The 12,247-nt window shown below is 39.4% G+C and overlaps 1 protein-coding gene across 1 annotated transcript in view; it reads left to right on the top strand.

The window, feature by feature from the left end:
- Positions 1 to 465: 465 nt before the first annotated feature.
- The window catches only part of ADGRL4 (adhesion G protein-coupled receptor L4), a 73,535-nt gene continuing 61,753 nt past the window's right edge, over positions 466 to 12,247 (top strand). Inside the window, exons 1-2 of the mRNA XM_010409009.4 lie at positions 466 to 1,098; positions 2,519 to 2,668. Of these exons, the coding sequence (XP_010407311.1) occupies positions 978 to 1,098; positions 2,519 to 2,668 (271 nt within the window). The 5' untranslated portion in view covers positions 466 to 977. The remainder of the gene's footprint in view (positions 1,099 to 2,518; positions 2,669 to 12,247) is intronic.

Here is a 12,247-nt window from a genome sequence, read left to right as displayed (position 1 = left end):
TGTGCATGTCCCTCAGCTTGCATCTATAAGGACAGGCACATTTCATTGTTTGTTTTACAATGCTTCAACATGAGAGTCATCACCTCCAGGAAGCTGGGAAAAGGCTGTAGGCACATTGTCCATGGCAAGATTAGAGAAAATATTGCCATATCAAGCATGATATAAGTACATGCTGAAGTGTCATTAGGATGTCTTAATGAGAACAAAACTGCTCTCATGTCAAGCACAAAGACATGCCAAAGGCTATATTGAATATGTCCTATTACGCAACCCATGAACTCATAGAAATTTGGTCTCCTTCAGTTCCCGAGTTTCCTGCCTCTTTCCTCCCTGTCTATGTCTTTGTTTTCCTCACAAAGCCGAGTTCAGAGATTTCCTGTACCTCCCTCACATTCCATTAACCTTAAAGCAACATTGCTTGACTGTAGTAAAGATCCATCTCAAAACTGAAGACAGCAGTAAGAGCAACAGAAGTTAGCCAAGACTGATTCCAAACAAAGAGTCTCAGGGCTAACATATACTCATGTCAGCAGGAAAAAGGTGGAAGGAAACATGTAGACCGTTACCTCTGAGCTCATAAACACTGAGCAAGTTACTATTCTCCTCCACCTCCTCCTCACCCTCCCTCATCTGCTCCACCTGCTCCATTCTGCTGCTGCTGCTCCTGTACTGCCAGCAGGCTGCAGTCACCCCTTCCAGCTGCACCCTCCCCCTGCCCCAGCAACTTCCCAAACAGCTCCATGCTCCTCTAACCTCCTCACCCCTGAATCCTCTGATATCCTCTGCAAGACGCAGCCTCTTGCTTCCCTTTTACTTTCTCATTGTTTTCCCATTTGCCAGAAGACCAGGTCCTCAGCCTCTCCTGACCCTTCCTGTCCTACCTGCGAGCCTCAGGAACTTTTGGAAGCGTGAGGCTTGGGACGAAGGCCAGTGTCAGGGCTGCCCCTGCACCAGGACACCACTTTCCTGATAGGCATATGTGCGTATTTTGCACACGGTCAGATATTTTAAAGCGGGAAGGTTTTTCTGGGACACAGGGGCTCTGCACCAGGCACGGCACAGCAACAGCATCACCAATGAAACTGCTTCCATTCCTAGGTAGGTGAAATCTCTGTCTCTGGGGAGCGTGTGGCAGGTGAGAATGGAGTGGGATCTGGCAAGGAGAAATTATTATATCGGGGATGGTTGAAAGCTGCTGGATACACAGGACTGGAAGTCCCTGTAGCTTTGATCAGTTCTGCTACTGGATTTGGTAATTGTATGGTTAGTACCATCCCACAGCCAAACCCCAAAACACCTGTCTATCTCACTGTGGCTTTTGTACTGAAAAAGACAGGAACTTTGTGGGTTTCTGTGCATTTGGTTTTGGGTTTTTTTTCCTTATCTCTCTCCATCTGCTTGGGAAATTTTCGGATTTCACATGCTGAAAACAGTAAAATGACAACAGAATTCCACAGGTTTCTGTTTTAATCCCTGTGGAAGAAGATCTCTCTTCTCAGAAACATAGAGAAAATGTGAAATCTGTTGACCACTAAGTTGACTTGGATTATGTATAATTATTTTAAAATTGTCTGTAATTTTCAGTCTTTTGAATTTTTCATGAAGTCTTAATTTGTCCAAGAAAACAGCATCTCAGTGAGATTTCATGAGGCTATGAAACTGTAACATTAGGCTAGCAAATATCCAGAATAACATTTAGGTAGGGAAAAGCAGAACTGCAGGGGAAGATAGCATTCAGTAGGATCTCTGTGTTCTGCAACTTTCACTACGTTCTGCTAAAAATTTATAAACTACAAAGTAAAAAACTTATTTTCCCTTCTGAGTTAAATGCCTCATATCTTATCTGTTGGGTGTGTGTGATAGTACGGTGATCTGTAAGCTTTCTCAAAATAAGAGATTCCTTTTTTTCTTTGTATTGAAAACCATATACATTCATACAATGGGAAAGTAGTTATGGTATTTTAAGAGATTAAATTTAAATAATTTGCCACACCATAAATAACTTTTGAACTGCGCTGTCATAATGCTGTAAATATGTGATATTTCATCTTGATCTACCAGACCATGCCTATGTGTTAGCTACAGAAGTATGGGAGTGTTTATAAAAATAAAAAGTCTGCTATGGGGAACCCTCTTTGGTATTTTTCCCTCGGAGGTGTAGGGCAGTTTGGATTATGCTCAATACATAATTCAGAGTGCAAATAAATGCTTGTGCTTTACTGGAAACTACTAGAGAGCTTTGAAAGCCATCCAAATGTTTCCCCTAGATCACTGAGTAACTTCTAAGCTGTTTACCAATTTTATACTGGTTAAGAACACACTAGAGTTCTTTATCTACGGTGTCTGGTGTTTTACCACAGAAACCCCTGTAGCTGGTGGCTCTTCCCTATCATGCAGTACAGCTGAGTCTGTGATGTTAAGTTTACTGGAATACACCCATTTTGTGGAAACCTTTGGCTCAGAGCTCAGAATAAAGTTTTTAGACAATGAAAATAAGTCTGATTTTCCTTTCTTCCAGTTCTGATTTCCAGTCTGCTGGACTATGGCTGCACTTCTCCAAGCTGCAACATGACGTGCCACAAAGACGCCAGGTGTGAAGTTCAGGGTGGGACAACAGGCTGCTATTGTTCCCAAGGATACACAGGAAATGGCATAACAGTGTGTAAAGGTAAACAGATTTTACCTATATGTTTTTGTGTTATATGCTCGCTTGGAAAACTTACTCAAGAGCCCACTAGTTCAAGGATTAAACTTTATGTCACAACAGTGTCGTACACTAACATGCTTTCAAAGACAAAAATGTTACCATTTTCTGAGAAATTGTCCCATTTACTCTCAGCCTAGTGTTTTGATACAGCATGCTATGCATCTCAGTTGTGTATGACCTGTTTTCCAGCTTTCCTTTTCCATGAGAGTTGATAATGCATCTTTGCTGATTTACCTTCAGCAATTTCCCCTGTGACTCAGGATTTCTGAAGCTTACGGCTGTTGTGGTGGCTACTGCACAGCCCTCAGCTCCCTGCCCCACACACACAGCACTTGGCCACTCTTCCCAGCAGCTGATCACCATCAAATAACAGCTCCTGGACTGCTCTAGAAAACCAAGGAGGTGTGTATGCCGCAGAGACATGCCAGTGTTGATTTTTCTACTACAGCTTCTTGCAAGAGAAATATGCCAGAAATCCTATTAGGGGATCTGCTTTTGGATGACTCTATCTTTCATCCAAAGAAAAGGATGTTTTTCCTACCTTCATTTTTGAGTTTTCTTCTACTATGAATGTCTCTAATACTTATTTTCACTGTTAGGTATGGTTATGTCCAGCTGCAGATAGGCTGAAATTCATATGAATCTTGTCAGTTTTCAGTACCCTGAGAAGTAGTTATGAGTAGCAACCATCTACCAGGTCAGTTTTTGTGTTTCAAGCATTTTGGGAAATTTAGCAGTTACTGCTTAGCAGGAACATTTTGGTTTGGTATGAGTATAGGAAAGCAGCCCACAGGTATTTTGGATTTTTATAGCTCATTTGCCGTGCTGTGCTTGGAAGTATGTTTAGGAAAATTTAGAAATGCAAAGGCATTTTTCTAAGAAACATGTCTACCCTTTTATGAGCTGGTAATGTTTAAACAGAAGTATAGATAGCTAAAATAATAAAAAATAAATCAAAAAATCATAGAATAATTTATTTTGGAAGAGACTTCTGGAGGTCATCTCATCCAGGTCCCCTCTCAGAGCAGATTAAACTTAGAGCAGGTGTCTTAGAGCTTTGGCCAGCTGAGTTTTGAGTATCTCCAAGGATGAAACCTGCACATCTCTGGGCCATTGTTTCAGTTTCTGACCACCATAATTGTGAAAACATTTTTTCTGATGTCTGGTTGAGGTTTTTTGTTTGCAGCTTGTAAATGTTCCTTCCCATGTGCACTTACCACATTTCTAATAATAGCTTAGCTTCATCTCCTCCATAAGCCCTCGTGACCTCCCATTAGATAGTGTAGGCAGCATTATTATTTGCCCTTTGCCTTCCCTTCTAAAGTCTGAACAAACATTGTTCTGTCAGTTTCTTATTTGCATCAAGTTTGATGTAGTTTCTAAACGTATTTCTTGAATTTAGTGTTATCTTTGCCCTGATAGGTTAATCATTATTTGTCTATCAAGCTGTTCAAAAGAAATTAAGAAATGGCCTTCACAACACTGGTTTTGCTCTTGCACTAGTTCAGTTTTAGTACCATGAAAAAGTCAGCTGATTTGAACGATAAGTGCACATCATGTTTGCAGAGTCAAGGGCCTACATTTTTGAATAATGCAGAGAAAGAAGAAAACCAAGTCAATTTTAGCAATACTACCTGGAATAAATCAAACTAGCATTTACTTACCTAGTATCATCTGGCACCCACTACATTGTCTGTACTGGTCTAGAAGGTCTTTGATCATGAATCATCAATGAAATTTGCAGTAAATATACCTGGTTTTCTCACTGCCATGACTGATGTTCTTAAATCCCTCCATTATATATGTACCCATTATAATGTTATTAAATCCAAATTTGTGAGCACAGATTTATCTTACCTTCCATGCTTTTTTTTCCTCATACAGTACCTTTTCTTACTTTCTCTTTTATCTGTATTTTCTTACAGAAATCTACATTCAAATTTCATAAAAACATTTATTGAGCACTTAAAGAAAATTCAGTGCAGTGAAATATGCATTCACAAATCTTGTTAATCCATTAATTTTTTATTAAGAATTATACCCAGTGTTTGAAAACTCAGTCTTTGAAATAAAATTTCCAATGTCAGTCCAGGCGAACAAGATACTAGATGTATTTGTGGCGCTTTGCAGTTAAGTGGCAATGGTTTGAAGCAAGCCTCATGTCAGGAGACCAACATTTTCTCTGGTAAAATACCTCAACAGCCACAAAAGTCACTTACCCTCCAGCAAAGCAGCAAAGTTTATATCAGAACTGTGTGGCTGCTGGCCCTGAAAGAGAGACAATGTTTCTCTAGGGCAGCATGTAACACGGTGCATTATTAATATTGTGCAGTAGTCCTCTAATGGCATAAAAAAGTAACCAGAATTTTAATTGGGTAGGTTCTATAAAGGATTAGAAATATAGGCTACACCCTATCATAAATAGTTTAAAGCTGTGAAAACGTAAAGCAAAGCCTCAGTTGTTTAATGATGTATGAGATCTTGCTGTTCTGTGTGGCGAAAGCAGCAGGTGTATCTGCTGTTCTAGAGATAGCTACCCATTTTTATTCAGTTAATAATCTTGGGCTTTTACAATGATAGTGCAGTCACCTTCAAAGGAGATCATCAATTATGTGCTAATACAGGCATTTTCTAAAGAGCCTATATAGTGCATTGTGTTTACATATTTGCCCTTTTAGTTATTTAGCTGGGTTGTCAGAGTCATAATTGCTGCCAAAAACATTAGTAATTTTGCATAACTTAGATCCAGCTTCTTCATTGTGCTTATCCTGGTAGACAATTAAAGCAGAACAGTCATTGTTTTGAGACTTTATTCTGAAACAAGCAATTCAAATTCTTTCTCCTTATAAACGTGTTGAACAGAAAGTGTTAGTTTTCAGGTTAGTCCTCTTAAACTTTCATAGCTGAGAAACTCTTCATTTTTATTTATAGCTACATTCTTACAGTTTTTGAAAGGTTTACATTTGTTTCTCTATTTTCACTTGCTTGTAACACCTCTTAAATACTTGTAAAAGTTATTTCTTTGCTAGCCCTGTCTTTTCAATGTGACACACTTAGACATTTTCCCTTAGGTTTTCTGTGCTGCAAAAGGCAATAATGCCCTCTTACATTTATTTCCTAGCACCATTATTGATGAATCATGAATCACTGATGTCAACATACCTTAGGAATGGGGTTTGTTAGTTTTGACTTTGCTCCCTTTGCCAGCTGGCTAAGTGACTGCAGAGAGCTCAAGATTATTGGATTTGCTGTGTATAGATAAAAACACATAGATATGAATTTAATTTCCTGGTGTCAAAGTCATGGCTTTTAAAATAATTATCCTCTTACAATCTTTCCCACAAGATTTCAACCACTTTAAATTAGGTCATGTTTTGGACTTTCTGAAGGCATACTTTGGCCACTCTAACAAAAAGCTAATCCTCTTCATAATCTCATTGTCTTCAGCAAGAATATGTGCAGGAATGCACATAGTCAGGAGAATAACTGATTGTGGTATCTGGCCTCTTTTATATATTGGAATTATAGCCTACATAGCAATAAATTCCCTCTGTATAGGATCTTCCAGAAAGCCATAAATGAGTCACCTTGTCAAGCTTTACACCTCTGAGGTACAAAATACTATCCCAGTCTTTTTACATTTTCTTTTGTATTTATATTCCTTGCTTTATGTAGTATTAGATGAGAGAGAATGACCTCTGATAGCACATCTATTTGCTTTTTAGGACTGTTCTTGGGCAGATGTGTATTCTGTACCTAATGCATGAGGCTTTAGCTTGACAATACCACACACCTAATTGAAGTAACATGGGCTAAAGCTCTTGGCATAAAAAATAAAGATATACCCAGAAACAACTGATTTATAGACAAGTTAACTTCCTCTCATGCAAAAATGCCACAGATTTTTTACAGATAAATAGAATATATTTGCCATAGTTGTAAATGCATTTCTTTATATAAAAAGAGTTGGACATATAAATTAGGTGTTGTTCATAATTCCAGCTTTCTTCCAAAAGAAAATTAAAGGAAACAAACAAAATTTCAGATCCTTTAGAAAAGATAGGGGTAGAAGTAAAACTTCATAGAAGCCAATATTTTATTTTTAAAACAAAGGGGAAAATGAGTTGGCATCAGTGATGCTTTCCTAAGCAGCTCTGCTGTTTCAATGCTGGCTGCTTCTTGATTGCTGACTGCCAATTTGCTGCTTTGCTGGCACACTGCAGGAAATTAAAGTAAACAGTGTGATCACAGTGTTTACTTTAACTTTGTAAAATACGGAAGGAAAATGAAGCAGTGCTGTTTGTTCCAGGAGGGTAGGCAGGCAAGCAGGAAAAGCCTGAACACAATATCCCTCCCAGATATCCCTACACAATATTCCCTTGTAAATGTCACTTGCAAATTACACTGCAAGATTAATCAGTCTTACTTGTAAAATAGTTACAGCTCTTCCAGAAATATTGAGCGGGGTCTTAGGCTGTCAGGGAAACTTTCTGTTGGAGTAAGGCAGTAGCTCTGTTTCTGAAGTGCAGTGTGGGAGGATTTATCATTGTACAGAGGTAAAAAATACCTCAGTGAAAAGTGGTGTTTTGTATCAAAATACAAAATCCCTGTTAGAACGCAGGGCAATTTGTATAAATCCAGCTGAATCAAATTGAAAGCATGCTCAATATCTGAACACAAACATATTTTCTTGTTTTATGGAGGATCAGACAACCAACTCTCTGGCTTTTGCCAGCTATAAAAAGGAGTTTTCCTGTAAGACCTCAGTTCCTTGTTCTAATGTGATATTGCTGAGTCCCACCATTGACTTTTATTGCAGTCACTGAATTTGTTTGGATTCACTGGTGTCACTGTTACCATCCTGCAGCACCCAATTTGTGTATTGTTTTGAGGGATTTTTGCTTTCAAATTAAAATGACCCTGTAAAGCCACTGTGTATAATCATTTTATTCTACCCAGAAGTGCTCTTCAATAGAAAATTATCTAATTCAAGTGCTGGTTCACTAAAGGAGAATTTTTTTTTTTTTTTTTGTTACCAGCAGGCATACATCACTGGATGTCACTTCTGTGTTTACCAAATAGTCTGAAATCACTGATATGGAAGATCCAATCCACACACTTTCTAAATTTATTTCACCGCTATCAGTTACCACAAGCTATAAAAAGGCAAATTGCAGCTGCTCTAACATAGCACAGCAGGAGAAAGATATGCCTTAGCCAAATGCTAATAACAGGGCTCAACTCAGCGTGTGACAGCTTGGAAAACTTGGAATGTGCTATACAGGGGGCCAAAGATGACCACTAATTCCCAGCCCTTCTGACATACTCCTTACCATTTTTCCTTTCCCCTTCTCCTCCTGCATCTCCTAATCTCTGCTGCTTTGCCTCTATATTCTGCTGGAGCTTTTACATGGTTTCAGGGTGGAGCGTGGTAAAAACAGTGTGGGCTGTGTGAAAGAGCAGGAGTCACCTTTGAATTCAGAATTCCTACTGCAGGTTTAGGTGTCTGGCATTTTGGTTATCCCAAGATTTGTTAGGAGGCACCTCCCTGTTTGTTGCATATTTAGGTATTATATTTAACTAAGCCTGTGGCCTCAGGGTTCCTCTTCAGGGGACAGAATGTTTTCTTCCCTTATGTCTTCTTTGGTGATAATGTAGCTGGATGTTTTTTCACTTCTCTTGAAGTGCAGAGATTGACTGCTGAGCTGTGAGATGTTACCCAGCTGAGTTATCTCAATTTCACATTCCAGATTAAAACTGTAGGCAAATCATGGAATTGAAATTCTGGACAAATTAACTGGGAGGATTTGATTTGCTGGTGCATGACAGTCCACTTGCCTAGGAAAGTGCTGGTGTTAATGTTAACTCAGCAGGTTCCTGGCCATTTGGGGACCTACAGCTTTATGTATGGCTTTTGCCTTTTCATGTGCAAGATGTCACACTTTTCTTGGAATTTGGGAAGGGCTTGATGTCTGTGATGTCTGTAGGTTGCAGGGGACTAACCAGCTGCTGTATGGTTGCCTTCCAGCCACAAAGGATGGAGTTATGTTTATGTTCCTGAAAATAGCCATACCCTTGGCTAATAGCATTAGTCAAAACAGCTTCTGTAGCCTTGAATTTACTTTTGATAGCTACTATTTAAATTATATTTTAGTTGAATTTTTTTGAGAGTAGTTCAGGCCTTTGAAAGGGGAGCATGTGTTACAACAGTGCCTGGTGATGCATGAGAACATGAGTCAGAAAGAAAGCAGTGCAGGATGTCTGCAGTCATACAACCCTGTTGAATAAGGCATGGTGGAGGCTGTCTCACTCCAATTGTCTTACCTCTGTACATGGCTGAGTCCAAGACATTTTGACTCAAAACATTTTTTGCATCCAAAGTGTCAAATCCAGTTTTCTCTCTCATATGAAAAAAATCCCTCCCTGTTTCCCACCCAAATGAGAGAGGATCTTCAGAGGGTTAGCTCTTCTCCCTACTGCCAGAAAACACAGTTCACCTGGGCTGAAGACACAGCCCACAATAACCATTTGTAAGATTGACACTAACTTTAAGAAACCTTAGACAAAGTCCATTTCAGGGACTTTTTAGATAGACTCATTACATCCACAGATTGGAGCCAAAAAAAAAAAAAGACCCCTCTATTTTTTTCATGTCTTTTGTTTACATTTTCTTGAAATGGTACTTTGAGCATGACTAAAATGCAGTAATGCATTTTTGAAAGGACCAGAAAGAAACAAAACTTCCTTTTGTTATATCTTTAATCGTATCCAGACTCTCTTTTCAATTAGTCCTGTTAGTATCTAAAAAGAGTTTTTAAAATGTGTGTAGATGATGTGGTAGAAAAAAGTTATTTATCTCTCTCAAAAATTTACCCAAACTTTTAGACTGATCATCTGCACTTGGATGGTTTCTTACTTGTTTAATTCAAAATGTGTTTTAACCCTTGCCAAATAATGCTAATTTCCTTTCTTGAGAAAATACTCCTTTCATCCTGCTTTATGTACTAGGAATCAATATGTTACAAGTTTAGAGGATGTGGGAAAATTCATTTAAGGAGCTTTAAACTTATTATGTCAGAGTTTGCTTACTCTCTGTTTACCAGAGATATGATTCCCTTCCTGTGTCTCTAACATCTGAAGTAGTCCCAGGAGATCCAACAGTAACAATATGTTCTTCTCACTTACTGGTTTGAAGTAAAAGGATGAAAAGTATTTCCTGAACATGTCTACTCATACATGTGTATTAAATACACAAGGCCATGTACACAGGGAGCTGTGTATAGGTAGGCATGTGAATAAAAAGCAGACTTTTCTATGAAAAAAATGTAAGGCAATCTCAAAATTGTCAGTTTTACTCATTCTGTGGTTGTATAGACAAAATTAGCTTTTGCTAAGGAAAGACCAGGACTTATTGTAAAGAAATTGCTTCCATGCATTCCATTTCCTTGAGACTTCTCAATCCAGACTTGCCCATGGTAGGGGCTGCTGCAGCCATCAGGCTCTGAGCTGCCTTTGGGGCTATGAAGTCAGTGTCACCCACAGAAGAAGGGATGTATCATCAGGAATTACACACATAAAAGATTATGTCATTTCTGCACAGCTATGCTGATTTACATATAATATCCCACTAATCTTGTACACTCATTTAACTTTTTTCTCTCTGACTCTATGCTGAACTCATAGAGTTCAATTGCAGAAAAGTGTTCCACTTAGGATTTTGGGGGTTTTGCCTTTTTTTAAATTGTTGGGTTTTATTTTCTTCTGCCAGAACATACTGGTCAGGAGTGGTGAAGTTGTATGTAACCACATTTGAAATGTGTAATTTACCCAGGATGATATGCTGGTGCACAATTTTTCTGTGTATGACTGTGAAAAATTGCCGACTGAGCTGTTGGCAGACAGAATATCAAACCCAGCTCAGCCCTGTGTGTATGAAAGAGTTTAAGAAGGTAATTGACACTTTGGGCCTCTATTTGCCAAAGAAAGAGATAATGACGTTCTCCAAGAAGATTAGAATCTAACCAAACATTGTGCTCTAAATATAGAGCACAAAGACAGGTGATGTTTGTGAAAATGCTGCTGGGCTGCAGGAGAAGGAGGGGGATGAAGGACTTCAATTTTGTACTGTATATTTTTTAGGTACACAGATTTAATTTAGAGATTGTGGCTTGAAAATGAAATTTACAGTATGTGTGTTTTTTGGTGATAAGAAATTGATTTTGTGACCTTGGTACACACTAATTGAAATATCTGGCACTGTGTTTTGCTGAGGTTAAAGAAAGCCATACATGCCTGGAACCACATTCTTCTTTCACCTTGAACTGTGCGGTTAATCACAGCCCCAATCACAGGCAGGAAGGAAGCTGCAGTTCCACTGGGGTACAAGGAAGCTGAATAATCTCTGCTCATTGTCTAAGGGATAGCTTGTTGTGTGATTACTTCTGGCTGGGTTTAGGAGATTCACAATTGCTTTAAAATGGAGAATTCTGGTGGAATTAACATTCAGGGAGCACCAGAGGCCAGAGCCTCACCAGCTGCGGTACCACAGCCAGAGCAGACACACTGAGGCGCAGGGGGTTCTCCTTCCACCTGCCCATCACAAACCTGGCTGCTCCTTTGGGGCTGAGACAGCTCTGTCCTGTGCTCTTTGCCACTGTGCCAGGATGGGAAACAGGGGAAAGCTTCTCTGGCTGTGCTCTGCTGTGTGCTGTTCCAGCAGCAGGGACCGCTCTGCCCCCGGACTGCTCCTCCTGTGTATCCTCCTGCTCAAAAGGCGGGTTGCAGCGTTAAGGAACAGCAGCGATGTCCCAAGGGACTCCACTGGTGGAGTTTTAATATGTCTGCTTCATTTAACTGGGTTTCTCTCTTAGCTTGGACATGTACAGCTGTGACACTGAGGTTGTCTATAAACTAGTCTGGCAGGGTGTCCCTTTATTTTGCTTACTACTTAATGTTACACATTTGTTAGGTTGGCACAGGACCTTGTTTTTCAAAAGGGAAAATGAAAGCTCCTGAAAAGCCTTGACAATAAACGGTTATTTGTTCAGAACAGCCAAGTCTAATCTTTGTTTATGTTACTAGGCTTCGTGTAATGTTGTTGCAATAAAGAAAAATAGTTCTTCAGGATATGCACCGGCTTTTATGTTTTATTTGTAATGAAAGCTATGCACATAGGCAGCAATCTACATAAGTTACAGTGAGGGAGAGCATAAGCTTGGGTGGTGACTTGCATGTTTATATATTTACATTTTATTTGCAGCAAAGTGTCTGAATCCCAATTTTAAAAAATGTGAAATTAGTCTGAGGTATTGCAGGTTTCATTCCCAGAATTTTACCAGTGGAAGACTAAGAGAAAAGGTGAGTTCATCCTGCACTAGGAGACCACTGCTTCTCTCCTGCCCCATCTGTGCAGATGAGCTGTGGGTCCATTCCCACAACCATTGTCCTGTCTTCTCATGTTCAGTCCCCAGCTGGGACAGGGTACAGTAATCTTCACTGCCCTCCAACATTATAGTGGGTTTTGGGTATCCCCAAAGCTCA

This window comes from Corvus cornix, chromosome 8, assembly GCF_000738735.6.
Source record: "Corvus cornix cornix isolate S_Up_H32 chromosome 8, ASM73873v5, whole genome shotgun sequence".
NCBI lineage: Eukaryota > Metazoa > Chordata > Aves > Passeriformes > Corvidae > Corvus > Corvus cornix.
The sequence above is the reverse complement of the archived record's forward strand: the minus strand, read 5'-3'. Positions and strand labels throughout refer to the sequence as shown.